Source organism: Cryptomeria japonica, chromosome 5 (assembly GCF_030272615.1).
Source record: "Cryptomeria japonica chromosome 5, Sugi_1.0, whole genome shotgun sequence".
Taxonomy (NCBI): domain Eukaryota; kingdom Viridiplantae; phylum Streptophyta; class Pinopsida; order Cupressales; family Cupressaceae; genus Cryptomeria; species Cryptomeria japonica.
Genome location: NC_081409.1, coordinates 381,323,810 through 381,340,703, shown reverse-complemented (window position 1 = coordinate 381,340,703; position 16,894 = coordinate 381,323,810). Strand labels below are relative to the sequence as shown.

The window sequence follows — 16,894 nt, the reverse complement described above, 5'->3', positions numbered from 1 at the left end:
ATTTATTTTACATTCTATATTAATTAATTATTATTTTAAGTCTTAAATAATTGAAAACCAAATGACCGTCAAAATAATTGAAAACCCCCAAATGTTGACGCATAAATTTGCTGCCATTGGAGAAGCCTCTCAGCTTAATAAAATAATATCTGGTATTGTGCAAAGCCAAGCGACCCACTTATTATGCTTTCTTATGATTTTATATAGAATGGTGCATTTATTGTCTAGCTGGGAGTTGCAAATGTTACTTGATCTTCCAATGTGGACAAGTTATTACATAAGAAATTAGTGGTTGGAGAATTTTTGGAGGGGGTTAGAAAAATGAGGGAGATGGGAGTGTTCGAGGTAGCTGATTTTGATAGAAGAGGAGAAGATTTGTTGTTGTAAGAATGACTCCAAAATATTATATCCTATGCATTGAAATCTTATATCTTGTTTTAATAATAATTATTTATTGCAGAAACTTGAAGCCTCTAAAATTGAGATTTCTTGTTTATATCGTACGCATTGCAGTCTTATATCTTCTTGTTTGTTTCTTCAGGTAAACATAGTCTTCTGAAGTACAATTTCAGAATAAAGTATGCTCTAATTTTCCCAAAAAAGGTATGTCCACACTTAGTTGCCAGAAACGCGACGCTCTTTCACTTTATTTCATACCAATTATTATAAGTGCAGTAAAATAATTGTTTTTAACAAATTTGACAGTAAAGTAATTGTTATTAATAGATTTGACAGTAAAGTAATTGTCTTTTTATTGATTTAACATTAACAAATTGATTTTTTTGGCATGTGAAATCACATGTTTCATGGCTTAACTTTGGATTGACCAGTAGATGCAAATTATAGTTTTCTAAGTCATGTTAGTTACATTAAATATATAACTAAATAACATTAATTACGTCGAGAGGCGTACCACTACAACCACAGTCATCCATCATAAACTTTTATTCGTTCTCACCTTAAATCTAGGAAGCAATTTCAATTTGCACCATTCGAGGGGAATATTATGGTATCAAATCTTTTTGCATACACGTTCCTTGTTTAAAATGGAAACAAGATTGTTAGGGTAGACTGTTATCATAATTGTACAAGCTTCGTATTCACATGTACATGATAATGCTATCAAATCTTTTTGCACTTCACATTTCAAACCATTGTATCTAACATTTGAAACCATCGTATCTACTACTCTGCACAGTATTCAGCTTCCCGACACCGTTTGAGGTGAATTTGATTACCCTACTTTTAGTTGAAGCTATAAATCGACAACTTTTGTTGCATTCAATAGCACAGTTAGTTGTGTTATGATTTCTTTCAATTAATAAATTGTTTCCTCCGTGGTATTGTTTGGTGCTTTTAGATAAGATCTTCCTATTTGTAAACAAACTTTAAACAAGGCAAATTAGCGATCATCAGAGCAGGTATGTTATATGTTCACTATCTACATTTTCTTTGAACTATTTTGTAATTGCTATTTAATGTTTACATTTGTCAAACAAGGAATTGTTTGCATGGCATTGAATAAATGATAAGAAGAGGGCTCATTAGAATATAGGAGTTACAGTAAGAGGGCATTGAACAAATTATAATGCTATATAATTTTACACTGTATGTTGTTGTCAAATACAAGTTAGGTAATGAGGCAAAAATCCCCATGTAGACGGCTTTTGCAGGTCCAACTATCATGTCCCCCGATGTATCTATTTTCTTCTAACGACCACAAATACCTCTATGCATTGCATCTCCTATCATGGTGTTGGTGCATACATCCACACCCGATATCTGTTCGAGCCATTAAGTTTTGGGATGTAAAACTTTAGAGAAAACTTACCTTTAAGATGAACACTGGATCAATGCACGTATACAGGAAAATCCATGGATTATTTATTTATATTGAAACTAGAAACAATCAAAAGAGCATTTGAATTTAGCATCTTTCTACCTTGCATGGTTAGGATATACTATTATATGTGCTTTATTTGTCCATGTCATTCGTTGGTTGTTGAACAAAACTAGCTTGCACACCTGCGTAACCCTATAGCCGCATATAGTTGATTTTCAGAGTACGCAAATTAAAGAGCCCAAAGAACGTCGATAAACGTTCTCCAATGGCAGCCATATAGAGGTTAGGCATCCGTGTAAAAAAAAGCTTCAGAGTAAATCTCGCTTGAAAGTTGAATCACAACTGTTCATAACAATATTAAAACTTAAAAAACATAATGATTTTATTGTTCAATAAACGAAATGGTTGTATTGTTCAATAAATGAAATTAGTGGAACTGAAATAACTGTTTTTGACTTTTGCGTGGAATGGGAAATGATTACAGTTCCTTCATTGAGCTGCATTTATACTTTGATAGGTTTATATTTTTATTAAATTCATTTGTAATTAAGTAGATTTATGACCAAAGTATGTTGTAAAAAATATTTTGAATTATTTATTTTACTAGTGGAACTGAAATAACTTTTTTGGACCTTTGCGTGGAATGGGAAATGATTATAGTTCCTTCATTGAGCTGCATTTATACTTTGATAGGTTTATATTTTTATTAAATTCATTTGTAATTATGTAGATTTATGACCAAAGTATGTTGTAAAAAATATTTTGAATTATTTATTTTTAAAAAGAATTTTAAATTATTGAAATGGTGTCATTATTACAAGTATTGAAATATCATTAACTTTGCCAATAGATTATTTATTTTTTAAAAAGAAATTTAAATTATTGAATGTGATGAACAAATATTGTTTTACATTATTGATAGCCATTGTTTGTATGACATCATTAACAAACACACAGATAATCAATGAAATATATTTTACTAAAGTAATAATAATCCAATAATTTTCATCTTGCATGTTTGTTTACTATTTTAGATTGTACAGAAATAATGGTATTGTTGTTTATTTTTTAGGTTTTGTTTTTTGAAAGTTCATATCTATACATAGCTTTGAAATTGATATATAGTTATCATTTGTTGAAAATAATTTTTTATTGAATTTATCTTTTTTAAATAGAACATGGATGCACATTGTTATGATGAAGAGTTTTGTAATGACAAAACGGAAACTCATAAATCTGTGAAATCTATGTTAGTTAAATGAGAGGGGGGGGGGTGAATCAAATAAACTCACAATTCAATAGTTCCAATCAGATTCAACCTCGGTAGAACTTACTTGATATGCAACTATGACTGTAAATCATTCAAACTCATAAACTGATAAACTTGAAACATCAAAACACATTTAACACCAGATTTAATGTGGAAACCCAAATAGGGAAAAACCACTGTGGGATTTCGAACCCACAAAGAAAATATACTCTTCTAGAGTATGCTCGGTTAAAAGCCAATCATGTTAAAGATTACATAAACACATTGCTAGATGTGACTCGGTCAAGGGATTTCCCTCAGATCTATCAGAATCTTGCACTTTGTTAGAAGTGACCTTGTCAAAGGATTTCAAACACTCAATTAGAATGTTACCTTGCTAGAGGATTTACAAATAAGACTGTTAGGTTCACTCGGTTAAGAGATTTCCTATCACTTACAAAAATAAATAACAGTAATAAAATATATCTGCAACTTCACATCTGAAATGTTATAGCAGACTCTATGTGCTCAAAATAATCTTATCATAAGACTTATCTTCCTCCTTGCTGGGCTTCTCACTCTTTTCTTCAATCAGATCTTCAATCTTCAGTACTCTGTAATCACTTCTGCAGCATCATTGTTCTTCTTTTTGTCCGCATACTTTGTTCATCAACTTTCCTTATTTATAAGCAATTCCTAACCGCTTAATCTCCTTAATCACATTTCCCATGATTAATATTAGCCATTAGATCTTCAAACTTGACTAGGTTCATTGAATCCTTCGAACTAAAAAATGTTTTATCTTGCCTTGAAACTTGTATTCCTTCCTTGGTACTTGTGCTCAGTTATGACCGTTCAATCTGTGATGTAGATCTAACTCTTGAATTTTCTTTGACGTTTATCCTTAACAAACTTCTTGCGCGACATTCCAATCTTCTATAAATCTCCAGCTCATTGGCATTCTGCATTTAATAATGTAGTTATTCATCCAATGCATTATGTTATTGCTCGGTTGAAGCTCGGTTAATTCTGAACTTTACTCGGTAGACATTATGTATTCATCTCGGTTACTGTCTCGATAGCTTTGCTTGTTGACGACGCTCAATGACTACTTCCTTCTTTAACCGACATCGAAAACCTTGGAATTTATCGACTGGCTCCTTGCTCGGTAAAATAGAATAGTGTCAAACCTTTACTTATTGTATTGCATGAAATCTTTTCTCCTTCTTAGTCAGTCTTCAAATACACATATATAGGATATCAAAACAATCAAAATATCATAATCTCATCACTGTCTAACTCGGTAATAGTTGCTCATTGAATAACTTATTTCTCCTCTTCATTTTCACATTCTTTCTGTGTCACTTACCGACATCTTTATACTTATCAAAACATACTCTTTAAGATATGGCAACATCATACTGAATCAGAAAATCAATTGCCTGACATCAACGACAAAATAATATTATTAAGACAGTAATCATCCTTTATCAATTATATCATCAATCTCCAACAACCTTCTCAATATCATCATACCAACAAACCTATTGTAATGCCAACAATCTCCCTCTTTGGCATTGATGGCAATACCAACTTGATTTATTCCAATTGATTCGAACTGTTGTTATTCTTCTCCTATTATCCTGTTATCCTTGAGCTGTAAACTTTTCCTGTCATTTTCTCCCCCTGTCATTAGTCTTCTCCCCCTTTGACAACAATGCCAAAAGTAAAACTGATCCATGATTACTTCCCCTGTGAAGTAATTTCCTTGTTTGTTAAAACATATACAAATATATCATCTCAGTCTCGGTCAGAGCATCTAGTCTTCATTCACTATTTCCTACACAACCTTAGACAACGTCCTAAAGTGTGTAAATCGGCATCAACTCACAAATCGTATTCTGTAGAGTCATAAAATTGATGCTTTCACCGAACTTTGTCAGTGAATACTAGATAGGGGTAGGACCCCTAAATTACTTCTGAGATACTCAAAAGTGTCCCTTGGCAGTGGCTTTGTGAAGATGTCTGCTATTTGTTCCTTTGTGCTAACATATTCCAGCACAACTTTCTTTTCTTGAACTTCTTCTCTTAGATAATGATACTTTATAGAAATATGCTTTGTCTTAGAGTGCATTACCAGATTCTTTGAAATGTTAATAGCACTTGTATTATCACAAAATATAGTTACTGGCTCGGTAACTGTCTCATTCATACCTTCCAACAGTTGTTTGATCCATGCTATATTGGTACAATTCAATGCTGCAGCGACATATTCAGCTTCAACTATTGACTGTGAAATGCATCCTTATTTCTTGCTAAGCCAACTCACTAGTCTTTCTCCCAAAAAGAAAGCTCCACCGCTTGTGCTTTTCCTGTCATCAATATTTCCTGCCCAATCAGCATCAGTATAGACTTTTAAGTCAAAATCATTCCTCTTTTTATATAGTATACCATAATCTTCAGTGCCTCTCAAGTATCTGAAAATTCTCTTGATTGTTGTCATATGGGTTTCTTTGGGATCTGCAGAAAATCTTGTAGCTATACCTACTACATGTGCTATATCAAGCCTGCTGTGAACTACTTATTGCAACTTTCCAATCATAGATTGGTAAAGTGTCTCATCAACAGATGTAGATTCGTCATTCTTTGATAGTTTACAATTAGTAGTCATAGGAGTACTTACAGGTTTAGAATCCTCCATTCCAAATTTCTTCAAGATTTCCTTTATATACTTGGATTGAGTAATAAAAATCCCATTTTTCATTTGCAATATTTATAAACCTATAAAATACTTTATTTCACCGATTAATGACATCTCAAATTATTTGCACATTTCATTTCCAAAGTTCTTACATAAAGAATCATTTCCACAAAAAATAATATCATCAACAAATATGGCTGAAATCAATATTCCATTGTCCTCATCATTCTTCATATAGATGTTGTTTTCACTAGTCCTCATAAATCCAATCTTTATTAAGTAAGAGTGCAACCTTTCATACCATGCTCTAGGTGCTTGCTTCAGGCCATATAAAGCTTTGTTCAACTTACATACCTGATCTTTATTCTTCTCTTCAATAAATCCTTCAGGCTGTTCAATATAGACTTCTTCTTCTAGTATACCATTCAAAAATGTAGATTTAACATCCATTTGATATACCTTGAAATTTTTGTAAGCAGCATATGCCAACAATGTTCTCACTCCCTCAAGTCTTGCCACAAGTGCAAAAGTCTCACCATAGTCTATTCCTTCTTCTTGAGCATAACCTTTGCAAACTAGTCTTGCTTTATTTCAAATGACCTCACCTTTTTCATTGAGCTTATTTCTGAAAATCCACTTTGTACCGATTACATTTTTCTCTCTTGGTCTTGGGACCAATGTCCATGTTTCATTTTTCTTAATTTGTTCAATCTCTTCTATCATAGCATTCACCCAATCTTCATTTCTTAATGCCTCTTTTACTATCCTCGGTTCAAACTCGGATATCAGACATGTGTTCTGTCTCAGTTTGTTCCTTGTCATCACTAGAGCATCCTTATCTCCTATAATCTGACTTGATGCATGATTTCTTCTGACATATTTTGCTAATATAGGCTCGGTAGGCTCTGTATGATCTTCTTCATCACTTAGTAACTGAGTATTTTCTTCATCGACTTTCTCAGTAAGACTTCTCGGTTGTACATATACAAACTCTTCATAATCTTCTGGTTCTTTGGAATTTCCTTCATCATTCCTTTCTGCAAATTCATCAATTTTCACATTTGCACTTTCCACTATTTTGTTAGATGATTTGATCAGACATTTAAACGCTTTACTCCTAGAGGAATAACCAATAAATGTTCCTTCCTCGCTTTTCTGATCAAATTTTCCATTTTTGTCATCTTTGTGAGCATAACATCTACTTCCAAATATTTTAAAATAACTTACATTTGGTTTCTTGTCATACCAAATTTCATACGGTGTCTTCATAGTTCCTTTCTTCAGTTGTACTTGGTTCAGGGTGTAAATTGCAGTGCTTATTGCTTCTCTCCAAAATGTTTGAGGTACTCTCTTTTCTATCATCAAAGTTCTGGCATAATCTACAATTGATCTATTTCTTCTTTCAACTATTCCATTTTGTTGTGGTGTTCTCGGTGCAGACACTTGTCTCTTTATACCATGATCATTGCAAAATAAGTTAAATCCATCTGAAATGAACTCTCCTCCTCTATAAGATCTTAGACATTTCAACTGTCTTCCTGTTTCTTTTTCAACTCTTGCCTTATAACATTTGAACATTTGAAAGGCTTCTGATTTCTCTTTTAAAAACATAACTAACATCATCCTTGAGTAATCATCCACAAATAATATGAAGTATTTATCACCATAATAACTTTGAACTTTCATAGGACCACAAAGATCAGTGTGCACACGATCTAAAATTTCTTTAGAAGTGTAAGACTTACTTATAAAGCTTGACTTTGTCATCTTACCCATCTGGCATCCTTGGCATATTGCATTCTTAGGTTTTTCCAAGCTCGGTAGACCTCTTACTCGGTGCTTCTTACTTATTTTGATCAGGTTATCAAAATTTACATGACAAAACCTTTTATGCCATAACCAGGTATCTTCTATTTTTGTATACAGACAATTGTTCCGAGTTGAGTCAAGATGAAATGTATTACCTCTTGTTTGAGTCTCAGTAGCAGCCAACTTTCCATGTTTGTCATGAACTTTGACAATTCCTTTCTGAAATTCTATTCGGTGTCCTGTATTGTTTAGTTGTGCTACACTCAACAAATTGTATTTCAGACCTTCAACCCAGTATACATCATCACATTTAGCATTGTCAAGAAGTGTGATAGAACCTTTACCTTTCACAGGACATGGTGCATCATTACCAAATCTTACATAACCTCCATCATAATCTTCTAATTTACAAACTTGTGTTTATCACCTGTCATGTGATGTGAGCATCCACTATCTATGATCCAAGAATCATTATTATTTATGTGTGATATTAAGGCTTTTTCTTCATACCTTTCTTCATCTAATCCATCTTTGATAACCACATATACAACTTCCTCTGTCTCAGTCCCATCAGATTTATCATCGTTGGATTCCTCATCAGCTACTAGGCATGTCTTTCTATCTCTCCTTCTGAAGTCTCAGTGCCCTATGTATTGGTTGTCTTTCTGTCTGTCATCTCAGTATTCTCTCTTTTCACTAGATTCTTTGTCAGGACAGTTAGAAGCCATATGTCCAATTTTATCACAGTTAAAACATTTTAAAGGTAACTTTCCTTTATACTTACCTTTGCCTCTCGGTAACCTTCTGGCCAATAATGCTTCAAACTCTTCTTGCTTTCTGATTTCCTCATATAGTTTGTATACTTCTTCCATGTTTTTGCGAAATCTCTCACTTGCTCCACTGTGATTTCCTTCAGCATACTTATACATTCTATCATTGTAATCATCATATTCACCAAGATGAAAAGAACTGAATGCAGATTCAACTTTATTTACTGAAGACCCACTATTATCAAAATTACTTAACTCAAAAGCATGTAGCTTACCGATAGTAGCATCCAAAGAGACTGGCATGTTTGGTACATACCTTAATTCATTAATTGCAGAGACTCAAATGGCATAAGCAAGTAGAAGTGTTCTCATCAACTTACTTGTTACATCGTTTTCTTCAATAGTTCCTCCTGCTCCTTTGATTTGATTGACAATTTCCTTTAACCTTGTACTATATTGGATTATGTTCTCACCTTCATTCATTCTCATGGATTCAAGTTGTCCTCTTAGACTATCTACTTTTGCTCTTTGAACATGTTCATCACCACCATACACAGATGTAATCTTATTCCACATAGCTTTGGCATCAATACAACCTTCTAGATCATTAAACTCTGAGTTGGTCAATGTTGATGTTATTTCAATCATTGCTTGAATATGTTCTTGCTTTGCCTTTATTTCTTCCATTGTCATAGGGTAGGTGCTAGGTGCAGTGTAATCATTCTCCAGATAATATGTTGCATATTCTCCAATTCCTAATAAGTGCAGCTTCATCCTTTTCTGTCATGTGGTGAAACTTGACTTGTTCAACTTTGGTGCATCCCTTTTATACATCTTCGGATCTTGCCTCAAGTTCCTTTAAAATTTTCTTTCGGAGTTCCAGCTCTGATACCAATTGTTAGTTAAATGAGAGGGGGGGGGGGGGGGGGGGTGAATCAGATAAACTCACAATTCAATAGTTCCAATCATATTCAACCTCGATAGAACTTACTTGATATGCAACTATGACTGTAAATCATTCAAACTCATAAACTGATAAACTTGAAACATCAAAACACATTTAACACCAGATTTAACGTGGAAACCCAAATAGGGAAAAACCACTGTGGGATTTCGGATCCACAAAGAAAATATACTCTTCTAGAGTATGCTCAGTTAAAAGCCAATCCTATTAAAGATTACATAAACACATTGCTAGATGTGACCCGGTCAAGGGATTTCCCTCAGATCTATCAGAATCTTGCACTTTGTTAGAAGTGACCTTGTCAAAGGATTTCAAACACTCAATTAGAATGTTACCTTGCTAGAGGATTTACAAATAAGACTGTTAGGTCCACTCGGTTAAGAGATTTCCTGTCACTTACAAAAATAAATAACAGTAATAAAATATATCTGCAACTTCACATCTGAAATGTTATAGCAGACTCTATGTGCTCAAAATAATATTGTCATAAGACTTATCTTCCTCCTTGTTGGGCTTCTCACTCTTTTCTTCAATCAGATCGTCAATCTTCTGTACTCTGTAATCACTTATGCAACATCACTGTTCTTCTTTTTGCCTGCATACTTTGTTCATCAACTTTCCTTATTTATAAGCAATTCCTAACCGCTTAATCTCCTTAATCACATTTCACATGATTAATATTAGCCATCAGATCTTCAAACTTGACTAGGTTCATTGAATCCTTTGAATTGAAAAATGTTTTATCTTGCCTTGAAACTTGTATTCCTTCCTTGGTACTTGTGCTCGATTATGACCGTTCAATCTGTGTTGTAGATCTAACTCTTGAATTTTCATTGCCGTTGATCCTTAACAAACTTCTTGCACGACATTCCAATCTTCTATAAATCTCCAGCTCATTGGCATCCTTCATTTAATAATGTATTTATTCATCCAATGCATTATGTTACTGCTTTGTTGACACTCAGTTAATTGTGAACTTTACTCGGTAGACATTATGTATTCATCTCGGTTACTGTCTCGCCAGCTTTGCTTGCTGACGACGCTCAGTGACTACTTCCTTCTTTAACTGACACCGATAACCTTGGAATTTACTAACTGGCTCCTTGCTTGATAAAATAGAATAGTATCAAACCTTTACTCATTCTATTGCATGAAATCTTTTCTCCTTCTTATTCAGTCTTTGAATACACATATATAGGATATCAAAATAATCAAAATATCATAATCTCATCACTGTCTAACTCGGTAATAGTTGCCCATTGAATAACTTATTTCTCCTCTTCATTTTCACATTCTTTCTGTGTCACTTACTGACATCTTTATACTTATCAAAACATACTCTTTAAGATATGGCAACATCATACTGAATCAGAAAATCAATTGCTTGACATCAATGACAAAATAATATTATTAAGACAGTAATCATCCTTTATCAATTATATCATCAATCTCCAACAACCTTCTCAATATCATCATACCAACAAACCTATTGTAATGCCAACAATCTCTTCCTAGCCCAACTGAGTCAACAAGTTCAAACATATTTGCCCCATCATTCATGGATACAACATTCCATGAAATCGAACGTCATATCCATGGCATTCTTGATCATTTAGAGAATATTGTTGTTGAGATAGTAGCAATTAATGATCGTGACATGCAGCAAGTACATGACATTCAGGAAATGATACATTTTTTAAATTTCAAGGTTCAATCACTAGACCAATTTTTCAAAGAGATCGCACATGACAAATTGCAATATCAAGGAGAACATTACAGGGAAATCAAAGAAGGCTTTGTTTTTTTCCTCAATCAATAGATAATGCAAAAAGTTCAAACTTCACAGTTAATATGTACATAACATATGTATAGTGTCTCTTCAGAGTTTTAAGTCTTTAGAGTTTAGTTTTTGTTTTGAGTGTGTTGAGTTTGGCTTTAGAGTTTAGTTTGTCCTCTTAATTGTTGAGTTTGTTTAGATGTACATGTATGTGGAAAGGTAATTCCACATTTTGTAAAAACAAATGTACATGCTTTTTTGAACTATGAAATACATGGATAATAAATTTTCCACAATGTTTCTTTCTTTCGTTTCTTGCACTTGCACACTCTTTTTCAATGATTACTTACATATATAATATAATACTCAATATACTCAGCTTAACTACAAAAGTTTGAATTCAATTTTTTATACAATGACTAAATAAATTGAATTAGGAAAATTCAGTGTCATAATTCAATTAAACATTCATTACAAAAATATTGAATTCAATTATATTTAATAATCAACTAATAATATTGCAATAATTAGATAAATTACAATAAAAATGAATATATTGATATTAATATTAATAAAGTTGTAAACTTGAAAAAGGTTGACAATATTAATAATGATTTGATAACTTGATAAAATCTAGATAGTTTTATGAATGTTAATTAGATCGATGTATATGACTCATACATTTCTTATTTGTTTAACAAATTTGTAGAAATGGGTCGATCGAAGAAATTATTTGAATCTGATGAACAAAGAAAGGAATATAAAAGAGAATATCAAAGAGAATATCAGAAACAATATAGGAAACAAAAAAATGAACAAATGTCAAATGCCAAAAAGGAAGAGCAAAAGAGGCGAAGGAATGAAACAGAAAGAGCTACATATGCATCTAGAAGATTACAACTATCAACCCAAGAATTACCGACACAAAATAGTGAATCTGAAATTTTACAGTTCATTACATGTCAACAACTAGTTCAAGATGCACACCCACAAGAAATCAGTTTTCAGGAGGAACCTCTCCGAACAATGTTGAATCAAAATAACACACAAAACGTTGGAAATTTTTGAGAAGGGGAATCCCAACCACCAATCGATTTCAATACAGAAAACACTGCAAATCCGAATGGATTATTTCGCACTGAATTAAAAAAGGTGCAAATGGCATTTCGTAATCATTTAGATGCCTACCAATCACCATCTACGTGTCATATTTGCCAAGAATCTTATATTGGAATGAAAGTATTTCGAAATCTGAAAGGACCTATTTGCAACAGATGCAAGCAAGAGAGAGGAATAAACAGATTATCAGCTATGAATAATATGGATTTGGGAGCCAACCACCCAAACTAGCATGTTTGATGCAAGTAGAAGAAATGCTTATCGCACATGTAAATCCAATTTTACAAGTTACGCATGCCATAGGTGGTCAGTTCAAATATAGAGGACACACAATTAGCTTTCCACAACACATCGAAAAAATAGCGGAAAAATTGTCACACTGTATTGCAAGCTTGCCAATAATTATAATACGAAGGAGAGATCAATGTGGGACGAGTTACAATTTTATAGTAAATAGAGAGCGTGTGTATAGAGCACTGCAGTACAAAATTCAGAATGACAAGTTTTATGCAAACGTGACGATTGATACATGTGCACTTGAAAGTTTATCAAAAGAAGCTGATCAAAATATATTTGAACAGCTGAAAACTGTAAAAATGGAATTACATTCTGATACAAATGAAATTGTGTTTGTCGGACTGCTCTTGGAAACTGAAGAAGATAACATTATTGATCACACGACATCGATGGCATCAAAACCACCGAACGCACAAAGAGAGATGGAGTTGATTTGTGCATGGATTAACAACAAAAACACAAATCCATCGCCATTGATCGAGTGGCCAACAATTAGTGGATCTCCAATCAACGAATATACTACATTGGGACTACTCGATATGGCATTCTTGACATTGTTTCCTAATGGGAAATATGACTAGTTGGAGCATTGGATCGAACAAGTACATCTCCATGAATATATAGAGCATCTAATTCAATACAGAGATAACCGTTCTGGGAAGCATCCTAGGTTCCGATATTATATTACAAATATAATTCTGAGGCATCGAGCACAAACGTCAACTGCTATTTTCATCAAAAGAAATCTAAGCGAATTGCCAATCACTATAATGGAACTACGTGAGCATATGGAGAATATTCCAAACCCACATTTGGCTGATAGGTTGATGCGATTTGGGACAAGTCTAAGAGGTACAAGATCTTACTGGACAAAATGTTGAGCAGAACTAACATACATGCTACATCAAATTGGAACGCCGACTATATTTTTCACTTTAAGCGTCACTGATTTGTATTGGCCAGACTTACATGCATTAATGTCAGGTATAACACCGTCAAATCCACGTGAAGCTCAGCTATGGCAAAAAAAAATGTCATTGATTATCCGCATATTGTTGCACAATACATGCATCTACGAAACTCTAATTTTAGAAAACATGTCCTTGAGAAAGGATTTGATGTTAGAGATTATTGGTATCGATATGAATGGCAACACAGAGGATCTGCACATGTACATGGATTTCTCTGGATACATGGATCACTAAATATGGATGACATTGATTGGTCGGATGATGTACAATGAAAAATATTTTGACAACATTGTTCATGCATGCAACCCTAGAGAAGATAGACATCAACGAAATCTACAGGTATGTTTGCAACTATTCGTTGATCTTTGCAAAAAACTTCATTATCAACATCCTTATAAAATCATAAATTAATCAATTCAAAAATTATTTGTAGACATTTTGATATTTCTCCTTGCATCCATGTCTGAAAAACACAAGACAACTTGCAGAAGCTGATTTTGACTATGACTACGAAGAAATACTCAACACGGTTGAAAAACATATGATGTGCAAAGAAGGAGCATGTCTACGTAAGAAAAAAGGAAAAATGGTTTGCAGGTAATGTTTTTGGTAAGAAATGTAATTTGACAACAATTTTCATAATAGAATACATTGATAAATTATACAACCATCTGACAATTCTAACCAACAGATACAACACTCCATGGCCAATTAATTTGCATGGTTCAAAAATGTACAATGATCTAGAGAAGGGCGAGAATAAGTTTGAACCCGCACAGAATGATGATAGAGTAAACACACACAACAAGTATGTATTACAACTTTGGAGAGAAAACATTGACTGGCAACCCGTTCTCTCTAGACATGCAGTAATTAAATGCATCGCAAAGTATGCAGCCACTTCAGATAAAAGTTGTGAAACACACCAACAGATGTTACTATGGTTGGCAAATATTGAAACCCCAAATGATTCTGCAACAAAGGCTTATCGAAATTTACTAACTAAAACAATAATTGAGAGAGACATTGGAGCACAAGAAACAAGCCACATGCTATTGGAATTGCCATTGGTTGAAAGTAGCAAAAAAATTATTAATTTGAATGTCTCAACTGAAGTTTTCAAACGTGTGGTAGAAGATGTTGAAAACAATGATGAAGAACACACAGTCTCATTCATATATGCATATCTAAACAAGCCATTTTCTATGGAAGCTATATCATTGATTGATGTAGCAAAATCATGGATATACAATCTGAAAAGAAAAAGTGACAACAAATGGAATCCGCGAAAAAAAGAAAGTATTGTCGGAGTATTCCCCAGGTTCACGTCCATTCCGACACGTGGCTCCGAGAAATGGATCACATTTTGTTTTTCAGAATTGCTACTATACAAACCTTTTCACAACATTCAAAGGCACATTGGGAATAATGATGATACAATACAGACAAATTGGGATAACTTCAATTACAATCAATGGCATGTGCAACGAAGAATAGAAATAGAGATTGATGAAAATATTGAAGTCTCGAAAACTGAAGAAAATGATACTAGGCAAGAAGAAACTACAGAAAATGAGTGGGAGATAATATCTAGGCTTCACCGTGGCCAATTAATGCAAACTTCAGAGATAGAAATTCTCGACAGGAGAGACTTAGATAAAGAGACAAATTGGTCAACTGATTATGAAGGTGAAGAATATACTGACAAGGCCATGAGTTTCATTGCCACCATGAAAAGTATTGGTTCTCTCATCCATGATGATATACCATAGATTGTCAACTATTGCAACCTCAACAATCAACAGGAAGAGGCACTCAATATTATCATTTTGCACTACCTCATAGATGGAACAAAGCCTTCTTTATTCATGATAATTCAAGGTACGATTGGAACAGGGAAATCACATTTAATAGGAGCTATAAATGAAGCACTAAAAAATGCTTCCATGCCAAATCAATCTCCTCTACTTGTGCTTGCACCAACCGGAGTTGCTGCCTTCAATATAGGAGCATCGACCATTCATTCAAGATTAAGAATACCCATAAGAGATTTTACAGATCTTCAAGGAACAAGACTAACAACCTTCCAAGAGGAGATAGCACATGTCAGATATATCTTGATTGATGAAATGAGTTTTATTGGTGAAAGGTTATTGGAGAACATGATGAATACTAAGAGGGGGGGGTGAATTAGTATGCCAAAAATTACTGTACTTAAACACTTTACTAGTCTAGTAGTAAACCGGTAAAACAGTTTAGCAAACAAACCGGTTAGCACACATGCAAACCAAATAGCAAATAATGCATTCACCCACAGAAGCACAATCACCATAACACAAGATATTTTGACATGGAAACCCAAATGGGAAAAACCAAGGTGAGATGAAACTCACGAGTAGCTATCTGCAGAATTGGAACCAGACCGGTTAAGGTCATACAATGTTCTTTACTAGAATAGATCCTGTTAGGAATCTCAATCTCTGTTAGGAGATAAGTCCGATTAAAGACTACCTTGCTAGAGGATTTTAGATTCACAGATGTGAACCACCTTGTTAGAGGATTTACAAAAGGCTTTTTGGGCCTACCCGGTTAAGGGCTTCTGACTTGTCGAAGATGTGAGTAATTAACAAGTGAGTGATCTAGCAAATAACACAGATTGCTTGGTTAGATCCTTGATAGCTCGTTCCTAATGCATTCTAGCATTACTTAGGTCTTCAACACATTCACACTCTACCTTCTCTCACAAACCTGAACTTCTCTTCTATAATCACACTTAAAAAAACTTATCAACCATCTTAAACCCTAGCAACACACTAAAACCCTAGACATGATGTCCTTATAAAGGAATCTGATTTCATGTCGGTCCAATAGGTTTACAATACAATTTTCTAGGCTCAGTGCATCTAGACATATTTGGTAACACGACACAAAAAGCACCGCCAGAGTGTCGGCACCGCAAAACAATCGGTGGATGGTAACTCATCGCAAAATGCCGGTTGGTAACTCATCACAGAGTATTACCGGTTCAAACAAAATACCGGTTTAAGCAAAATACCGGTTGCCGGTTTGACAAAATGAAGATTGGGAAATATGAGTTGTGCCACTTCGTTCCTTCGTACCGCTTGAGATCCTCGAACCGCTTGGGGTCTTCATATCGCTTGAGACCGGTAAACACTTTCTGAAAAACACCGATAGTCTAAAGACTATAATACATCATACCGGTTGGAACAAATACCGGTTGAGCTTTAACTCATACATACAAAAAGTGATCTCAAATCAAGTGTGTGTCCATCAATGACAATCACAACATCAATCATAAAAAATGCCAACAATCTCCCCCTCTGGCATTGATGACAACACTTAGGAAAATTTTGACATCTAAGTGTTTTACAAC

General features: G+C 33.9%; 1 protein-coding gene across 1 annotated transcript; it reads left to right on the top strand.

Moving 5' to 3' along the window:
• The first annotated feature begins 14,231 nt into the window (after positions 1–14,231).
• On the top strand, positions 14,232–15,272 carry LOC131060470 (uncharacterized). Its single transcript, XM_057993710.2, has one exon. The coding sequence runs from the start codon at positions 14,232–14,234 to the stop codon at positions 15,270–15,272; it is 1,041 nt and encodes a 346-aa protein (XP_057849693.2).
• The last annotated feature ends 1,622 nt before the right edge of the window (positions 15,273–16,894 follow it).

Bases quoted from the DNA above. Each gene is read 5' to 3' on its own strand.
- LOC131060470 (XM_057993710.2), top strand. From the start codon at position 14,232: ATGTACAATGATCTAGAGAAGGGCGAGAATAAGTTTGAACCCGCACAG.